We start from the raw sequence: 20,807 nt of genomic DNA on the forward strand, positions 1-20,807 counted from the left end.
TGAAATATTGACTATGTTTCTGTGTTGTACTACGTATTCTTGTGGCTTATTTATTTTGTACATAGTTTGTACCTCTAAATTCCCTACCCCATCTTGTCCCTCTTCCCTTCCATCTCTCCACTGGTAACCACTAGTTTGTTCTCTGTATCCATGAGTCTGTTTCTTTCTTTTTTTTTTTGTATTTATTAATTGTATTTTTTAGAGTCCACATATAAGTGAAAACATAAAGTATTTGTCTCTGTTTGACATACTTCACTTAGCATAATACCCTCTGAGTTCATCCATGTTGTGGCAAGTGGCATAATTTCATTCTTTTTTATGGCTGATATGGCTAAGTAATATTCCATTGTGTGTGTCTGTGTACGTGTGTGTGTGTGTGTATATACACACATACATATACATGTATACACTATACACTTACACCTCATCTTCTTTATCCATTCATCTGTTTGTGGCCATTTAGGTTGCTTCCTTATCTTGGCAGTTGTAAATGGTACTTCTGTGAACATTGGGGTGCATGTATCTTTTCAAATTAGTGTTGTTGTTTCTTGTTTTTTTTGGATATATATCCAGGAGTGGAATTGCTGGGTTATATGATAGAACTATTTTTAGTTTCTTTAGAAACCTCCATACTGTTTTCCATAGTGGTTGCTCCAATTTACATTCCCACCAATAGTATACAAGGGTACCCTTTTCTCCACATCCTTGCCAACATTTGGTTTTTTTTATTTTTGTTATTTTGATGATAGCCATTCTGACAGGTGCGGAGTGATACTTCATTATGGTTTTAATTTGCATTCCTCTGATTAATCAAAAATGTGCTCTTTTATGAATACTTTGCAATTTGTTGACTCATTCCAGTTCCAGTTTTGGACTATTCTACATAAAGCTGCAATGAAGATATTGTTCAAAGTCTGTCTTTAGACATATTTATTTTTCTCACTTTTAAATATTTGGACAGAAATAATTGTTATAGGTTAAGTATATGTTTAGCTTTATAAGAAAATGATAGGGAGTTCCCATTGTGGCTCAGGAGTAACAAACCTGACTAGTATCCATGAGGACATGGGTCTCACTCAGTGGGTTAAGGATCTGGCATTGCCATAGGCTGTGGTATAGGTGGCAGACTCAGCTCACATCCTGCATTGCTGTGGTTGTGGTGAAGGCCAGCAGCTGCAGCTCCCATTTGACCTCTGGCCCAGGGAAACTTCTATATGAAGCAGGTACAGCCCTAAAAAGCAAAAAAGAAAGGAGAGAGAGAGAGAGAGAGAGAGAGAGAGAGAGAGAGAGAAAGAAAAGCAGGGGGTTGGAGGGGGGGAGAAAGAAAGAGAGAAAAAAAGAAAGTGATAAACCATTCTCTAAAGTAATTACTATTTTTCTATAGAATCTATAGTTTTGTCACTACTCTTATTCCTGAAAGTGGTAATTTGCATCTTCTTTTTTATCAATTATATTGATTTTTCTCAAAGATCCAGGCTTTGGGTTCACTCATAGTTTTTATTTCTTTCTACCTCCTATTTCCTTGATTTTACCTTTATTATTTTCTTTTTCTGAATACATGGGGTTTTATTTGTTTTTATTTCCATATCTAGATACTTAAGGTGGAAGCTGAGAGGTGACAGACTTACAACTCTTCTTTCTCAATATAGGCAATTAGTGCTATAATTTTTTCTTTGTTATTACTATTATTTTAACAAATTGCATGTATTTAAGGTATATTACATGATGATTTGATATAAATATGTAGAGAGAAATGATTATTACAGTCAATACAATTAAGCTAATTAATATATTGATTTTTTCTTTTTTTGTGGTGAGAGCACTTGAAATGTACTTTCTAAGCAAATCTCCAATGTTCACAACAGTATTAATTAACTATAATAAATTTATTTCTAGATGCTACTTTAGCTGCATCCTATAAATTTTGGCATGTTGTGTTTTCATTTTTACTATGTTTAAAAAGCTTCTAATTTCCCATATGAGTTTCTGTGAGATGAGTTATTTGAAAATGTGTTATTTACTATCTGACTATTGGGGGATTTTTTCCAGATATCTTTCTCTGTCTGACATGTGATTTAATTATTCTGGAGCCAGAAAATATACTTTGTATGACTTGAATCATTTTATGTTTATTGATATTTTAACATGTAATTCTCTTTATCTTCTCCTAACCACTGTATTATGTTATATATTTTACTTTGATGCATATTTGAGATCTCCATATTAAATTACCATTATTTTTTGTTTAATAGTTGAAAGTCTTTAAACAAATTTAAAGTGTGTGTGTGTGTGTGTGTGTGAGAGAGAGAGAGAGTGTGTGTGTGTATATATATATATATATATATATGATATCATTTTTAAACTGTCTTTTATATTTGCCCACATATTTATTATTTCTGGTGTTCTGAATTCATTTGGACACATCCAGGCTTCCATCTGGTATCATTTCCTTTCAGGCTGAAGAATTTCCTTCCACATTCCTTGTTTTGCCGTTCTACTGGCAACTGATTCATCTTTTGTTTATAAAAAGATGTTTTTCTTTTCCTTTAATCTTTGAATGATATTATCATTTGACATAAAATTCTTTGTTGACAGTTGTTTTATACATTAAAAATATCCTTCCAGTATTATTTTTTTCCCTTTTTTTGATGATGAGAAATCAGTTGTCATTCTTATCATTGACCTCAATGTAGTACATCTTATTTTCTCTCTGTCTTCAAGGCTTTTTTTTTTTTTTTTGTCTTTTTGCCATTTCTTGGGCCGCTCCTGCGGCACATGGAGGTTCCAGGGCTAGAGGTCGAATCGGAGCTGTAGCTGCCAGCCTACGCCAGAGCCACAGCAACGCAGGATCCGAGCTGCGTCTGTGACCTACACCACAGCTCACGGCAACGCCAGAACCTTGACCCACTGAGCAAGGGCAGGGATCGAACCCGCAACCTCATGGTTCCTAGTCGGATTCGTTAACCACTGCGCCACAACGGGAACTCCTGTTTTTTTTTTTTAATTTTTTAATTTTAATTTTTATTTTTTTTAGTAGTTCTGTGATTAAATATGGTTTTCTGTTTTTATCTTGAATGGAGTTCACTGAGCTCCATGTATTAGTGGCTTGCTGTTTTTGATAAAATTTGGAGGACTTTCAGTTAATATTTCTTAAAATACTGTATTCTACCCCATTCTCTGTATCCTCCGTTTCTTATAGTCCCATTTGATAATTTCACACTCTCCTGCTGGATATTGAGGGTCTGTTTATTTTCTTCAATTTTTTTTTCTTTTCTCTATGCCTATTTGGATAATTTTATCTTGACCTATTTTTAAGTTAATCATCCTTGCCTTCTGTTGTATACACATTTCCAATCATCCCATTCAAAAACTTTTTCATTTCCCATTTAGTTCTTTTTCACAGCTTCTATATCTCTTTTGAAATTCTTTTTGTCATTGCATCTCTCTTCACCATCTTTTCCCACAAATTCTTTAAGATATCTATTATAATTAGTTAAAATATTGTTTCTGGTAATTCTAATTTACGAGTCACTTGTGAGTATTTTCTATTTTTTACTTGATTATAAATCTTTTAGTTTGCTTCTTTGTGTGTCTTGTAATATTTTATTCTATGCTAGGCATTGTGTTTAAAACCCAGTATAGACTACAGTAGAGGCTTGTTTCTCTGGAATTTAATTCTTTTAAAAATTTCTTTGTGTTCAAAGCTCTTCAGTGATTTAAATAAAAGCATATTTGGGAGGGTTATTTAGTGATGTAATTTTAATTTTTCAGGAGTGCAGTTTTGCACATTTTTTTTCCTTCTAATCAGATGTGTGTCTAAAACAAATATATATTTGAGAGGATGTTGAAGTTCTCTCCTGTTGCAAATTTTATCTCTCATTCTCATAAGGGACAAATGCCAGTGAGGTCACAGTGACTTATTCTCCATTTGATTTTTCAGTATTAATGAAGTAAAGGACAAATATGCTACTAGTAACTCCACACATCCACTGTGAATGCTATCTGAATATCAGAGAAAGGAGAAACCTTGGCAGTTAAATGTTTACTCTTGTGGAAAACTTCCTTGTTCTTGACCTTCTCATCTCTTGTTATACCAAGTGCTCCAACTTTTTCTGAAAGCTCTTAAATTAGCCAACTTATGGACTTACTTATACTAGTGAATAATGACAAACATACAAATACATAAATCTCTTGGATTATATAAAAAGTGAGCCTTCTATTACTCATATTTTTTGCTCAGGAATGAAAACTTGTTGCCTAGCTGGCTTGCCTGTTGTATTTCCAGTGTCCAATTTGCTTCTTTCTAGGCCATCATTCTGCCAGTCTGCTTTTCTCATGGCTAATATTTCAGTTTCTAGCTTGGAGTTTTAATTGCCCAACCCCATGGTAATTGAATATGCCTATTTCTAGTATCTCCATCTGGTACTTGGTTTTGGACTATGCAGATTTCTTTACTTTTACGTGGTTTAGCTCATACTGACTAAAAATTGCTATATATTCCTTCAGACTCTGTCTGCAACTCTCTCCCCTCTAAACTGTTTTGAGCTCTTCTTCATCCCTGACACTTAGTTTCTACTCTTAATCAAAGTCCTGGTGATATTTTAAAAATAACTTAGATAGGAGAGAATGCTTCCTGAAATAAATTCTAGTCTTAAGTTTAGCATTTACTTGAAAGGTTTTTTATTGCTGTATTTTAAGCACAGTATGTGAAGTATAGAACAAATAATATATAATGGAAAAAAATCCTCCAACTAATTTATGTTTGTTTTTTATCTTTGGTGGTTTTAAATTTGATACCTGCTGGTTTATCTATAATGCAGATGTTTCCTTTTTTGTTTCAATCTCTGCAAAAGACATTGTTCAGTTTTTGGTACCAGTTTCCAAATCACACATATCATACACACTTGGCAAACATAAGCATTTTACACCTTTGTAATTTTATATGACAGTAAATTTCATACACACACATAAACTTATAAAATGAAAGTCTGGTCAATTGAATAGATGTTCTTTATGTTGCTATTATGTACATAATTCTATATAATTTAATTTCTTTGCTTAAAATTTTGATTTGCTTGCCTGGTTTTGAGTGAATTAACACATTTTTTTTGTTGTTAGCTATTTCTGCTATAGTGTATAGTGATGGAGAATTAGAATTTAAGAGGAAAGTTTGCAATTAGAAGAAGAGCAATATGTCCAAAATTTAAAATTGTCTGTCTAAATAACCCAGATATTTTATTAATAGTTATAAAATTCATATGGCTACTCTAAAGTTTTTGAAATTTCTTATGTATAATTGAATAAATGTATGTATACATCAAAATATGGCAGGAGTATTAGATATACTATTGATTGAATGTGAATCTGCTGTAGTAATATGTGAGTATAATGACAAAAGTTGTATTATCATGGGGATTTTGTTGATAAAATCTTTTTCCTCCAGTATTACCTATGCTCAGGTCTTGGTCATTACTATTATCTCATTATTATTATAATAATACCGTACTATTTTAATAACTATTATTATAATGTCATACTATTATTTTGTGCTGTGATCTTAGACGGGTGTGATCATCTACCTTAAAAAATGTTTTCTAGTTCTCAAAAAAAGCAAAAACAAAATTCTTTTGCCCTCATTCCTTTTTTGTCCATAAATATTTCATACTAAGGCTCTATTTATTTGATGAAGATACTTGATTTCTTTTTTTTTTTTTTTTTTTTTTTTTTTTTTTTTTTGGTTACTGTGGTACAAAAAATAGTCATGTTTCAAAAAGTAAAGGGAATTGAGTTGTTGGGTGTTGTATCAACTGAAACCACTGATCGATAAACTAAACAAATTGCTTTCCATAGGTTATTGTGTTACCAAGATCTATATCTTGATGATTCCCACCCCTCAACAAAATCTTCTTCATAGTGGATCCATTGTTATTATTTTCTTACAGACCTCAACTTAAATTATGTGTAATATCTGCACCATCAAAGGCCCTGTCTCCTTTCCACCAGGAGACAAGTTTTTCATGAATGTGTTTATTCCTATCTATAGCCACATCTTTGCCAGGATCAAGGCTGTAGGCATTATGGGCCATAATGCCAGGTTTCCTAAGAACTGTTTTCCAGTGCTGTCATCAAGCTCCTTCCTTCTAGATTCTTCAAGGAACAGGTCTGGCAGCTGTGCATATGCTTTGGGGTCTACCATTCAGTTAAACTGCTAATGCTGGGCTCCTGTTTTCCTGGCTCCCTTGAGTTTACTCAAAAAAAACCAAAATGGTATTCCCATATGTCCCTTATTGTTTTCCTGGCAAGTCTCCCTGATGCCTTTAACCTCCAAGATTCCTATATGTGAGAGACAAGCTTTCTTTGTGAAACTGCCTTTCCTCAGAGGCTGTAGACTGATAGCATTGATTCTAAAGCAAACTGTCTTTTTAGAAAGTTTTCTGAGACTGAAGTTCAGTGGTTTTAAGGATTATAATAGTGTATTCCAAAATATGCATCCTGGTGAACTGTAACCCAAAATGACTTACTAATTGGCATGTCAGATTTTATAATTGCTTCATTTATTATTATTAGGAGGTACCCATTAATTGTGTTCAGATATTCTACAGTATAGTGTTTTACTCTCATGTTCCTATTAATTTCCTTCTTTCAAAAGAATCACACAACTATATCTTTAATTTTTATAGAGAGAATTAACAATGAAGATATTATACAGTACTTATTAGAGACTTGTGAAATTAAGGCAAAATGGATAAAGTTTAGCATTTATTTGTAGTTTGTCTCTAAGGTGATAGAATTTGATCCCCTCTCTCTTTCTGGTAAAAACTGACAGGGTCTGGCAAACCAATTGTTTGTGACATTTAGTAGACATAATGAATTTCTTTTTACTTGTAAATAAGATTTTATTCCAAGAACTTGAATCTGGGAAAGGAAAATATTCTTCTTTCACATTTCTGTTGCCATACTATAAATCATGTGGAACTATTTTATCACACATATTAGTATAGCTGAAGAAAAAGATCTCAGAATACACCAGAGATCCACAGTTGCTGTTCAGTAAGAACTTTGAATGGGAAATGGTATAATGCATGTTAAACAAATGATGAGCTGTATCATATCCATATCAATCAGCTCAAGTTTGCAGATTATCTTACAGCTCATTAAATTGCTGTGCCTGAGCTGGTTCTGAAAAGTGGACTCTGAGCCAATTATTGCCTAAGCTCCTACAAGGTAAACAGAAGTGGAGGAAACAGGTCAGGAGGGGTGATTATCTGATTTTTCTTTGTTCCTGAGTTGGTTTCCAATCATCTAAAATCCCCAAATCCATTACCAGAGAGTGATAGAAGGAGAAGGTAGTATTAATTCAACTTTCATATATGATCTTAACCTAAAATTTTAACATTTAGTGGTATCTACAGAAACACTGCACACAATTTCCATTGCACAATATTCAGTTTCTTTAGCCAAAAGAATGGACTCTAATGCTGCAGTGTTGGAGTTCCTATTGTGGCTCAGCAGTAACGAACCTGATTCCATGAGGATGCGGGTTCAACCCCTGGCCTCACTCAGTGGGTTAGGGATCTGGCATTGCCATGAGCTGTGGTATAGTTGCAGACATGGCTTGGATCTGGCATTGATGTGGCTGTGGTGTAGGCTGGCAGCCATAGCTCTGATTCAACCCCTAGCCTGGGAACTTCCATATGCCATGGGTGCAGCCCTAAAAATATAAATAAATAAAAATAATACTGCAGCGTTGAGTGTAACCACACCATTTTGCATGGGGAAGCAGAGTTGAGTCAAGTTCAAATGAACCATCGTAGGTGGTCCACAAGGTGCTAGAGAATTCTGGTGGACATTTTTACTTATTCAACTCTACCTACCTGGAGAGGTAGGCTGGGCATTGAGAATACTTATAAAGGAAGTGCTTACTATAGCATGATGGGCAGTATTATTTATATTTTTAAATCCTCTTACTAAAAATAACATTATCTGCTCCCCCCCACCGCCAAAACAAAGAATAGCAACAACCAGAAACAAACAAACAAACCCCACAAAACAAAATCTCAAACAACTGAAAAACCCAGCCAGATGCAAAAAACACAATTACTTCAAGTAATGATTATTAGAAACAAAATTTTAGTATGATATGAGAACATTAGGATCTTCTATCCAATTAAATCCTTTAAAAACATATAAAGTCTTTACCGTATTTCTGGTTTCCTGATCTTTGTGCAGCTTAATATAAATAACTAAATGTTTATAACTATACATAATTTTTATATAATGATTTTTATTTTTGTTCAATTATAGCTTGTTTACAGTGTTCTGTCAATTTTCTACACATATTTTTAAATGTGTGAAACCAGCTAATGCATGCCTATTTTCATTACTCTTTTTATCTATCATCAGGTAAAACACTTGTACCCTTGGCAAACAAATTCGTTGAGATGTTAGGGTACTTACAAGCAAATTGATTTGTTTGGATATAAATTATGCTATGCTAGTATAGTCATGTAAATTGCAGGTTCTAGCTTCTTTCAGCACTTCTTTTTTCTAGGGCCGAATAACTTCTACAGTGATATATTTGATAATTATGGTTATTATTGAATATCAAAGTAGATTAAAATATCTCCAACTCGTCTTTAAAAAAATCAACCTACATATAGGTAAATAAATGTTTCTTAAAGTCATTTTAAAAATTGATGATGCATCAGTATGAATTTGGGGTAGCTGGGATTCTGGGTTCCAGTGAAATGTTTAAGTACATAAATCATGGCATAAGAATTTCCAATTCAGCAAATGTATTGGAAGTAATAATTCAACCATCACATATTTATTTGGAAATACACTCTGTAGAGTTTTTCCATGCTGTGCTTGGTTTTGATACATATTTATTTCACTGAGGGTTGATACTTTAGTACATTTAGAAATACTTGAATGGTAATACTTAAGCATTGGGAGGTAATTACTGAGCTCTAAATTAGTAATGTACTTAAAGAGAAATTTTAAAAATAGAATCCCAATCAATTGGTCTGACATGCTCAATTAGTCTTTGGAGAGTAGGCAGTTATATTATACATGAAACATTTTTCTCAGCAGGACATTCTTCCTTGATTTTGTTATTGTAGCTTCCCAAAATAGTTACATTTAAAATATTAAGTAAAAATATGTGATCAACTACTTCCAACAAAAAAAATACAATCCTCTCATCTCTTGTCAGTTTATAAATATCACAGACTTTCTGTACTCTGCTTTGAAGTTATACTTTTATAAAAATAAAAGTTCAAACTAATAAGTTTATAACCATGCTCTTGGGTATTACAGGTTGTATTAGTCTAAGTTCCAGTTCATTACTTACTGTCTGTAGAAGTGTATAAATAATTTTTGCTTTCCCTTTTGGATTGGTTAATTCTGCTATACAGTATGTTCCTAACATTCTACATCACTCTTATCAGTGATGATTAGACCCTTATTTTCCATGATTTCTGAAACTTAAATTATTCTGTATAGGTTGGAATTAGGTAATGGTTCTTACCATCCATTGAATACCCATAGGATGACACCAGAAAACACATTCTTCTTCTCTTCAACAAAGGAGAAACATCAATAACACCATTCTAAAAAACAGTAATATAAGAATGTAAGCATTCTCAGTATTTGAAACATTGTTAGTTCTGTTAAAATATTGCCAAATCTCTATGATTAGTGATATTCATGACTGAAGAGAATGTAAAACTTGAGATTTATAAAATTAGATTCTTAAGATAAAAATTATATCATCATTAAACTGTTACAGAGCCACAGAAAAGTACTTTGATATGCATTTTCTTTGATTAACCTCTTGGTCTGCATAACTTTGAATAAAGAATAGAGCAAAGAGTTTTTTCACACAGTAAGGTAAAAAAAAATTCTCAATTGTATGGAATAGTATGACCTTTGTAGATTTTTACTGCTATACTCTGAGATGTTCACAAAAAGAAGAAATTGAGTAAGAACATCATACACATGCCAAAGTTTGAAACAACAAGATTTTTTCACAAATGAAAATGGCTATCTCTATATATTAGCATTAGATGAGAAAATAATAAACCAATCCCTGAATCCTTTATTGCATACAGGTTTTCTCCTAGTTATTCTTGTGAGGATAGCAGATTACTGAGTCTTTGAAAATACAATAAATTGTTTAAAAGGTTCATTGAAAATATTAAAAAAAAATATTCATTGAAGATATAAGTTCTCAAGCCAAGGAAAAACCTGGTTCAAGTGGTATTAACATTTTTTTTTCAAGTGGTATTAACCTTTATGTGAGACAATAAGGCAAAACAAGTACCAAAGAAAAAAAATACAGAAAGATACAAAACAAACTCCTTAAGAGGCCCAGAATCCAATGTGAAAGTCATATATTTCTATGTTAATAATAAGGTATTTTCCACCATAGTTCATCAAATCGAAGAGTCCACTAATTATAAGGAGCAAAATATTTTATGTGTTTCTAAGAAAGAAGGTGCTAGCAAATCTAATAGGCAGCCTCCCATGAAAGCTAAGATGCAAAAGCTGGAGCTCTTGAGAGAAGGAAGAACTTGTAACTGAGGTCAGAACAAAGGACCAGAGGAATGAAAACCAGGATGGTATCTATTCACCAACTGCCTTACATTTTTAAAAATTATTTTATGATTTTTATTTTTTCCATTATAGTTGATTTACACTGTTCTGCCAATATCTACTGTACAGGAAAATGACCCAGTCATATATATAAGAATATATATATATATATATATTTTTTCTCACATTATCCTCCATGATGTCCCATCACAAGTGACTGTGCCAGACAGCAGGATCTCATTGCTTATCCACTCCAAATGCAATAGTTTGCATCTATTAACCCTAGACTCCCAGTCTATCCCACTTGCCCTCCTCTTGGTAACCACAAGTCTGTTCTCCAAGTCCATGAGTTTCTGTGGAAAGGTTCATTTGTGCAATATGTAAGATTCCAGATAAAAGCCATAATCATATGGTATTTGTCTTTCTCTTTCTGACTTACTTCACTTAGTATGAGAGTCTCTAGTTCCATCCATGTTGCTGCAAATGGCCTTATTTTGTTCTTTTTATGGCTAAGTATTATTCCCTTGTGTATATATACCACATCTTCTTAATCCATTCATCTGCTGAGGTTGTTTCCATGTCTTGGTTATTGTGAATAGTGCTGCAATGAACATACAGGTTCATGTATCTTTTTCAAGGAAAGTTTTGTCTGGATATATGCCCAAGAGTGGGATTGCTGGGTCATATGGTGGTTTTTTGTTTTGTTTTGTTTTGTTTTTTGTTTTTTGCCCTTTCTTAGGTCACTCCCGTGGCATATGGAGGTTCCCGGGCTAGGGGTCTAATCAGAACTGTGGCCACCACCCTAAACCAGAGCCACAACAATGCAGGATCCGAGCTGCGTCTGCAACCTATACCACACGTCACGGCAACACCAGATCCTTAGCCCACTGAGCAAGGTCGGGGATTGAACCCGCAAACTCATCGTTCCTAGTCAGATTCGTTAACCACTGAGCCACTACGGGAACTCCTGGTAGTTCTGTATTTAGTTTTCTGAGGTACCTCCGTACTGTTTTCCAGAGTGGTTGTACCAATTTACATTCCCACCAGCAATGCAGGAGGGTGCCTTATCATTCATTATTGATCACCAGTCACTATGTAAGTCTCCAAGCATTATGTAATTCCAAAATATAAAATGATGAGCCAAGTCATAAATTGGTGACCCCACTGTTGAGAATAGAGGCGAGGACACTAATCATATAAACCACAATAATCAAAAATAACAAATAAATGACATAATTACACTAATGGGTGTATTACTACAAACTAAGATGAGTCTCAGAAAAAAGGATTGGCCAATCTCTAAGAGCACTTTACAGAGGAAAATGATGGTGACCTGTGATGGTTTCCCTGCGTTAGTGATGTTGGAGCTAAAATGTGCAGGTAGGGAGGCATTATCCAGGTGAAGGAGAGGGTAGGTAAGTGGAAAACACTCCACACAGAAACTAGGACCATGTGCAAAGGTTTATGAAAGGAAACAAGGCATGCTGGAAAAACCTAAAGACCAGTGTGGCTGGAGTAGAGAAAGCACAGTGGATCATAGTATAAGATGATGAGGCCAGATCATGTGAGCAATTGGTTAGTCTTAAGTGTTTGTTCTTAGGTGTAATTGTCTAAGATGGAATCCCAGCACTGTTGCTTGCTAGGTATGAATCTTAAACAAGTTCTTTAATTCTTCAGTGCCTTCATTTCCTCATTTGTGACATGGGAATAATAATATTGTCTCCCCTCAGATATTGTTGGATTAAATGAGTATCAAAATATTGAAGTTAATTATCATTATTATTTATATATACTTTTATCTGTTACATATTACATTATAGCAATATAATACTGTGATTTGTCCTTTTGCCTATTTTGTTTGTATTAAGCAGAGAAAGTGAATGTGTTTTAACTCTGGTGGCAATAATCCAATAGAGGGAAAATTAATGATATCATAGAGGGGGGAAGCAATAGGTGATATGTCCTTGATTAGGTAAGAGGAGGTGTGCAGAGGAATTAATTGCCCTTATATAGGATTAGGGACTAGTGGAGGTCAGTGGATACAGTTCATTATGGAAGGATGAAGAAATTTTATTCTAATTGTTTCTATTTTCTAAATGAAATAAGCCAAGTCATCAAAAAGGGTAAAGCTAAGTAGGGGCTAATGGAGATTTGAAGAGGTAGAAAAAGGTAGAAATACTACATGAAAGGCTTGAGGAGTTAATTGACTAAGGAACATAGTGTGATTGCTGGGCATCATGAAGAGCCTACTGAGGTTCATAATCATAAATTTAAAAGAAGACCAGTTGTGTGGTTTTTTTAATTGCATAGGTTCAAGAACAGAGCAGATCCAAGTTGTGTTTGATTAGAGTTGTAATTTTACCAGGAGAGTATATTGAAGGAAGAAAAGGACAATGTGACTGCAGTTATGTTTGGATTGAATGTGTCCCTCCACATTTATATGTTGAATCCCTAGTTTCCAATGTGACTATGTTTGGAGAAAGGGTCTGTGAGAAAGTGATAAAGGTTACATGATTTCATAAGGTGATAGAACTGGTACTCTTTTAAGAGAAAGAGGCACCAGAGTTCTTACCATGTAGTTATATCCATGGACTCAGAAGAAAGGCTTTGTGAAGACTCCAGGGGGAAAGGAGGTAGATGTATAAGCCAGGAAGAGAGCTCTCTACATAAATGAACCCTGCCAAAACATAATCTCAACTGTCAGCCTCCAGAACTATAAGAAATGAGTTTATTTGTTTAAGGCACCCAGCCTGTGGTATTTTATTTTGGGATTACAAGTAGACCAACACACCAGAGAAGTATGTTGGAGGGAAAATGGGACAAGTCATCTAAAAGTATAGGCAAGGAAGTGAATATAATGGACTCTGAAGTCTAAGCCAAATAAGAAGGGAAGTGAACATTGTGGTGGGGATGAATGATGATCAGCAAAAGTTAAGTAAGGTCAAAGGATTGGAAATCCCAGTGCAGTTGAGACATCAGCTGGAAAATAGGAGGGTGGGATATTTGACCTTGAAATTTTGGAGGAGATGTCATTATTTATTGGTAACGGCAAGGTCTAGGAGTATGGGTGTAAACAGAAGACAGATTTATTGAAGGCAAGAAGTGAGACAAATAAGAATCAAGTCACTGAATGAATTGTCTGTGTGGTTATTGAAATTGCTAAGAAACTACCAGAGAAGAGATGAAGACAAAGGCAGAAATTCAAAAGGCAAAATATTCAAGGAATGGATGGAGATAAAAGTACACAGACTTGAGTGACATTTAAAAGCAATATCAGCAGGAATTGACTATGAGTTAAAATGAGGTGGACGAAGGATAGGGACAGGAAACCATTAAGAATAATTCATTGTCCCCTGACTTGAGCCATGATGAATCTTGATATCTTTGATAAGTTAGAGAAGGCTGGAAGAAGATCAGGAGTTCAATCTTCGGTATATTGCATTTGAAGTCACCTTGGGATATCTACGCAAAGGTATCAAGTAAGCAGGCTAGTAGTTTGATTTTGTACTCAGCAGGGTTCATCCTGGAAATAGAAATCTTTATGATGGGAGGTAATAAAATTCTGTGAATTTGTGGAATTGCATGAGACATAAGTACGGATAAAGGAGAGGAGAAGCCTAAGCATGGGCTTTGAGTAACTTCAATATTTAATGAGCATACTGAGGAGTATGAGCCTAAATGGAGACTGATTAGGAAGTGGAAAGAGAGAAAAGGAAACCAGGAGAGTATGAAGTCACAGAAGCCAAAGGAAGAGAGTGTTTTAAAAGGGAAGATGTAGCCAATAGTGTTGAAAGCTAATGAAGGGCCAAGTAGGATGAGAGCATAAAAATCTCATTGTATTTAGTGACATGGAGTTTATTGATGACCTTAATAAAAGCTTCTTTAGTGGACTAATGGAGGTGGAAGATAATTTAGAGATAGGTGACTGAGGCATCAGTGAGGAAAAAGCAAAATGAGAAAGCAGAATGGATCACTTTTCAAGATTTTTAGCTGTTCAAAGGAGAAGAAAAGAAGTGTGGCAGTTAAAAGGATCAATGGAAGTAAGGATGAAGATATATATTTTATATATGTGTATGTATGTATATATTTATATAGTCTTAGTTAAATATATATAATTTTATTTTCAAGATGGCAGAAACTTAAGTCTATTTAGATCTTGATGAAATGAATATAATTGGGAATTTTAATATGGATTTAATATATTAGGGAGAAAAACATAAATATTAGTGAAAAAGTAGGAGGGGATGATATCCTAACCACAGGTGGAGGGAGAAATTCTGGGTGGGCTAACAACTCCTCTAGTGCAACAGGAGGGGAAAAGAGGTAGACTTCCCCAGGACTCAAGTCTCAGTCATTATACTGTTTTATATCTTCCCTCTTTCTGGGTGATCTAATCCTTTTTTATAAGAGAGTGTTGTAGGTGGTTGGTGCAGTGGCTTCATGCTCTCAGAGCAGCCATGAGAAAGGAGAACACTAACTCCATCTTCTGCTGCAGGCAGGTTAGTGAAGTGTGGGAGGGGAAATAGCTACCATCAGAACAGATTATGGGAGAAGCCACTTTTCAGATAAGGAAAGGGTAGGGCGGTGCTCAGAAAAGACTTGGAAAATGTAGGGGAGTCTGCCATTTCTAAGAACACATTTGAAAGTTCAGGTGGATCACGATGACTAAGAAAATATTTGTTATTGTCTAAAGATAATTTTAAATCCAAAAGCAGTTTAGCAAAATGGTAGAAATTACTGAGGAAAACTATGAAGTGAATGCCAGATGCTTTGTGCAAGGAATTTGGCTGTAAGAGAAAAGAGGAAGATGAAATTAAATTCTTTTTGACTTTTTATCCTCTATAATCTAGCTAGTTACCTATGCAGTTTCAGTTCTATTTTGTTCCTTATCATTGATTGATTTTCTGTACAAGATACTTTCTAAAATCCTTTTTTCTGAGCCATTGTTCATGCTTTTCCCACCGCCCAGAATACCATTTACATCCTTTTTCACCTTTATGAACATACCTCTTCCTTTAGGACCCTTTAAAATCTACCTCTTAACTTCCTCTTTGTTTAATAATATTTTTTCACTCTGAAATAATCAGTGCTTGTTGTAAAGGCATTTGGAAAATACATGAAATTATAAATTAACCCACATAATACCTTTACTCGGATATGTGCTTATTATTTTTACACTAGTACTTCTAAAATTGCTGAGTCTCAGCCATTAAAAGGAATGAAGTACCAGCATTTTTAGCAACATGGATGGACCCAGAAATTATCATGCTAAGTGAAGTCAGCCATACAATGAGACACCATCATCAAATGCTTTCACTGACATACGGAATCTGTAAAAAGGACAGAATGAACTTCTTTGCAGAACAGATGCTGACTCACAGACATTGAAACACTTATGGTCTCTGGAGGAGACAGTTTGGGGGGTGGGGGGATGTGCTTGGGTTATGGGATGGAAATCCTGTGAAATTGGATTGTTATGATCATTATACAACTACAGATGTGATAAATTCATTTGAATAATAAAAAAAACACTACATTTGGGGAAACTAAAATAAATAAATAAATAAAATTGCTGAGTCTCTTCTGCTCCACTAAATATTTATAAGAAAATTTTAATGGGTGTCTAGCATTCTGTGGTATAGACGTACCATATTTCACTTAACCGTTCTCCTAATATTAGTCAACTTAGATAATTCCCATGTTTCCTATTGTAAATAAAGTATTATCGTTTTTTTAGAATTATTTTGTGTATCTTTATTGAAAATTGGGAATTTCCAAGAATGGCTAGTTTGGAGGGTCAATAATGTGATTTTATTTCTTCCTTTCTAACTTTTTAAATTTTATGTTATAGCCAAAATCTAAGTATATTAATTTGAAAAATAGCATCATTGATAGCTGAGGGTAGAGAAGTGGGTGAAACCAGAGTGTTAAGTGACAAAGCTAGGAAGGATTTTTATAAAGAAAAAAGCATATTTTGAAGAATGAGTTATTTAAGACAATACAAGTTCAGTTCTTTATAACATTTAAAGAGAAACAGAACAATAGCCATGTTGTGGGTGAATATCAGTAGAGTAATTTAAATTGATTGTATAGAATTTATTTTTTTCCCAAAGGTATTCAATTTATTTTTTCAACCTGCGTTAATTTTTTTCTTTTTTTATTACTCAATGAATTTTATTACATTTATAGTTGTACAGTGATCACCACAACCAAATTTTATAGCATTTCCATCCCAAACCCCCAGTGTATCCCCCTACCCTCAACCTGTCTCATTTGGAAACCAAAAGTTTTTTAGTCTGTGAGTCAATATCTGTTCTGCAAAGAAGGTCATTGTGTCCTTTTTTTAGATTCTACCTGTAAGTGATAGCATATGATGTTGGTGTCTCACCATCTGACTGACTTCACTTAGCATGATAATTTCTAGGTCCATCCGTGTTTCTAAAAATACTGTTATTTCTCTCCTTTTAATGGCTAAGTAATATTCTATTGTGTATATATGTACCACTTCTTCTTTATCCACTCCTCCATGGATGGACATTTAGGTTGTTTCCATGTCTTGGCTATTGTATACAGTGCTGCAATGTACATTGCAGAACATGTGTCTTTTCGAGTCATGGTTTTCTCTGGATAGATGCCCAGGAATGGGATTGCTGGATCAAATGGTAATTCTGTTTTTAATTTTCTGAGGAATATCCATCCTGTTTTCCACAGTGGTTGCACCAATTTACATTCCCACCAACAGTGTAAGAGGGTTCGCTTTTCTCCACACTCTCTCCAGCACTTATTGTTTGTACACATTTTGATGATGGCCATGCTAGCTGGTGTAAGGTGGTACCTCATAGTTGTTTTGATTTGCATTTCTCTAATAATGAGTGATGTTGAACATCTTTATATCTCCTGCCCTTTTGTTTGTTTTTTTGGTGTTGAGCTGTAGGATGTGTTTATAAATTTTGGAGATTAATCCCTTGTCAGTCCATTCATTTGCAAATATTTTCTCCCATTCTTTGGGTTGTCTTTTTGTTTCGTTTAGGGTTTTCTTTGCTGTGCAGAAACTTTTAAGTTTAATTGTCTCATTTGTTTATTTTCATTTTTGTTGTCATTACTCTAGGAGGTAGATCTGAGAAGATGTTGCTGTGGTTTGTGTTGGAGAGTGTTTGGCCTATGTTTTCCTCTCAGAGTTTTATAGTATCTAGTTAGGTCTTTAATCCCTTTCGAGTTTATTTTTGTGTATGGTGTTAGGAAGTGTTCTAATTTCATTCTTTTACATGTGGCTGTCCAGTTTTCCCAGCACCACTTATTGAACAGGCTATCTTTTCTCCATTGTATATTCTTGCCTCCTTTCTCATAGATTAGTTGACTGTAGCTGCATGTATTTAATTCTGGGCTTTCTATCCGGTTCCACTGACCTATATTTCTGTTTTTGTGCCAGTACCATACAGTCTTGATGACTGTAGAATAAAACATTATCTTTTACAGAAATACTTGCCTACACAGTTAACACCTTTAGGGCAAAAATCCTTTAAGAAGATTACTAATTCAAAAGGAAATGTTTATAAAGCCTCTAAATGTATAGAGATATATTATTTTCCAGAAAGACTATAATAAATTATCCTTCTCTAAGCAGCTTTTATGAATATATAGGGACTACTCCATTGTCAGCATGGAGTATTTTTTACAAGTTTTCATTTTTGAAGTAGAAAAATGGCTTCCATTGGGATTTTCATCTGCTTTTCCTTGATTAATAATTAAATTGAATGTTTTTTCTTAGCGTTATTGATCACTGAAAGTTTTCTTCTTTGTATTATTTAGTCATGTCCTTAATGCATAAAACATAAGATTTTTAATTGAATTATAAAAGATTATTATTGTTAATATGATTGTAAAATGTTATTATATGCTAATTATATTGCTTTATATTATATTTGTTATTTTCACTCTAATTCCTGTGTTCCCAATAAAATACATTGCACGTGTCTAATCTTTATAGAATTCTCCATTCCCAGAAGTCGTATAGCACTCTATAGTTCTACTCTATAGTCTTAAAATTTCATTCTCTGTTGTGGTGTATTTTTCATTAATAGTGTCTTATTAATCTTTTATAGCCAGAAAAATAGTAAGTTGCCTAAGAACCAGAATAAGGAGTATGTTTGTCATCATTCCTATATTTGTAATTGGTATTATGTTATTGACTTCTAATTTGCTTCTAAAATTATTATTATGTATATGCCCATCAAAATATATAGCAAATTAACTCACTGAGTTAATTATCATAATGTTCTAGAAAACTGTATGTATATTTAAAGCCCTTGGGAATACATTATTTTTCTTTATAATATCTTTATGCTTGTAGTAAGATTTGGAAATAAATATTCCTGGGGTATATTAAAATTATTTCAAAAGTTTTAGGATTGTGTATTAAAGAAACATTCTGTCGGGAGCATGTTACTTGAATCATTGTTATGTGAAAGGTGGTGTGAACCATCTGATAAATGATTTCTTTCTTTCACGTCAAGCAACCCAACTTTTCTGAACATGCTGGTTTTGCAAGGATTTATAGTTCCCTGCCTTCATGCTGGAGTTACTTCAGCTTTCCGTGATGCATTCCAGCTAATCTGGAGGTTAAGGCGTTCCTTGATCATGGATAGATCTGATTGCTACTCAGCCCTGGAATTCTTTATAAAATTCCAGAACGTGGGCTAGAAATTGACTTAGGGAATCCAATAAAGTTGCAAGTCTTGGCAGTCATCCAAGTGAAATTTATAGACTGGAAGAAATATGGGCTTTCCATTGTTCTCTTTTTCACCTTTCTGGGGTTTCTTTTGTGTGTATGTGAGTATGTGAGTGTAAATTTATCATTTTGCTGACATTGGAGTAGAAATAATCATTGAGGGAATCCAGCTAAAGATTTTTCACTTTGGATTGTCTCTGGTCTTTCTGAACTTTGACCCAAACCTGCACTAAGAGTGAATTTATTCTCCTTTTCTAGGATGCTTGTGTCATAAAATAAGAAATTGTTCTTGAGAATGAATCATGGTAGTATAACAGCTGATGTGCTCTTTGCCAGCTAGGTACAACTCCCAAATCACTATTCTTCTGGCTCTGTGGGAACTTTCGAGACAAGATCTGAGAAAATGTGATCATATATATTGTTTCTGTTCATTCTGTGAAATGGTAATGGAGTCAAGAAAACAAGCTCTGAGGCCTTTTACAGATTTTAGTCTTTTTGTGTGTTCCTGATGCTACGTAGTACATGGAGATCCAAGCAGTTCTCTCATATCTGATCACTGAAAATCTGTCTTATTCTTACAGAATGGCTTTGCTGTTGTGAGGCCCCCAGGCCATCATGCTGAAGAATCCACAGCCATGTAAGTACCAGGGACTGTTGCCCATCTCCAAGCGCCACGGTTCCTGGCGGTCACCTGCCCCGTGCATGTCTCTGAAGCCTCTAATTGTTAGCAGATGGACTGAGAAATCTTGCGAGGTACTCCCAGAAGCAGATTTATGGCTTCAGAGATCATATAGCATTTTAAAAAATGCTCTGAACATTATTTATAATGGTTTTCCTGGCTGATTTGCTTTCTTATTTCTCTGTTCTTCTCTATTCCGCAGGGGGTTCTGCTTTTTTAATTCAGTTGCAATTACCGCCAAATACTTGAGAGACCAACTAAATATAAGCAAGATATTGATTGTAGATCTGGTATGTATTCCTGGCCAGAGCTGCATTTTCAGTGACTCTAGATAAAAGGGAGCGAATTTGTATTTCTCTGTTAGGTTGCTTTGCTTTTAGCACTTGCAAACAACTGAAGGGTGTGTTTCCTTTGAATGTGGAAACTCATTAAATTCAGAATTGCAGTTCTGAAACCATAAACATTCACGTTTCACTTTCATGGTGTTAACTGCAATTTAATGAGAAGAAGGCGCAGATCAGGGCAACTTTTATGATCCTTAAATGAATTGATACTTCCACAGTTAAAATAACCCAACAGAACCTGAATTTACTTTTCCCTACAGAATATAGACTTTAAATAGTCAGATGTGCTGGAAAGAATGCTGTTGCTTTGGTAACCAATTGGCTACTTCCCCTGGTTAGCAATCATGTTGCTTGTTGTGCAACAGTGGTATTATTAAAACAAGTCAGCATGTCATTCTTTCTGAAAAGATCTCAGATCATGTATGCCAGTTTGGGATGACTCCCGGCAGGAACCCTGAGT

At 34.4% G+C, this 20,807-nt stretch overlaps 1 protein-coding gene across 46 annotated transcripts in view; it reads left to right on the forward strand.

Annotated features, from left to right (window-relative positions):
- HDAC9 (histone deacetylase 9) overlaps nt 1–20,807 on the forward strand; it is a 967,336-nt gene that overhangs the window by 757,783 nt on the left and 188,746 nt on the right. For all 46 annotated transcript variants that reach the window (XM_084977200.1, XM_084977210.1, XM_084977211.1 and 43 more), the window contains 2 exons: nt 19,906–19,961; nt 20,206–20,293. In XM_084977200.1, the coding sequence (XP_084833326.1) occupies nt 19,906–19,961; nt 20,206–20,293 (144 nt within the window). The remainder of the gene's footprint in view (nt 1–19,905; nt 19,962–20,205; nt 20,294–20,807) is intronic.

Source organism: Sus scrofa, chromosome 9 (genome assembly GCF_054392235.1).
Source record: "Sus scrofa isolate SSC_HxYL_T2T_F1_AM1 chromosome 9, Sscrofa_HxYL_maternal_Yorkshire_Landrace_v2.0, whole genome shotgun sequence".
Lineage (NCBI taxonomy): Eukaryota > Metazoa > Chordata > Mammalia > Artiodactyla > Suidae > Sus > Sus scrofa.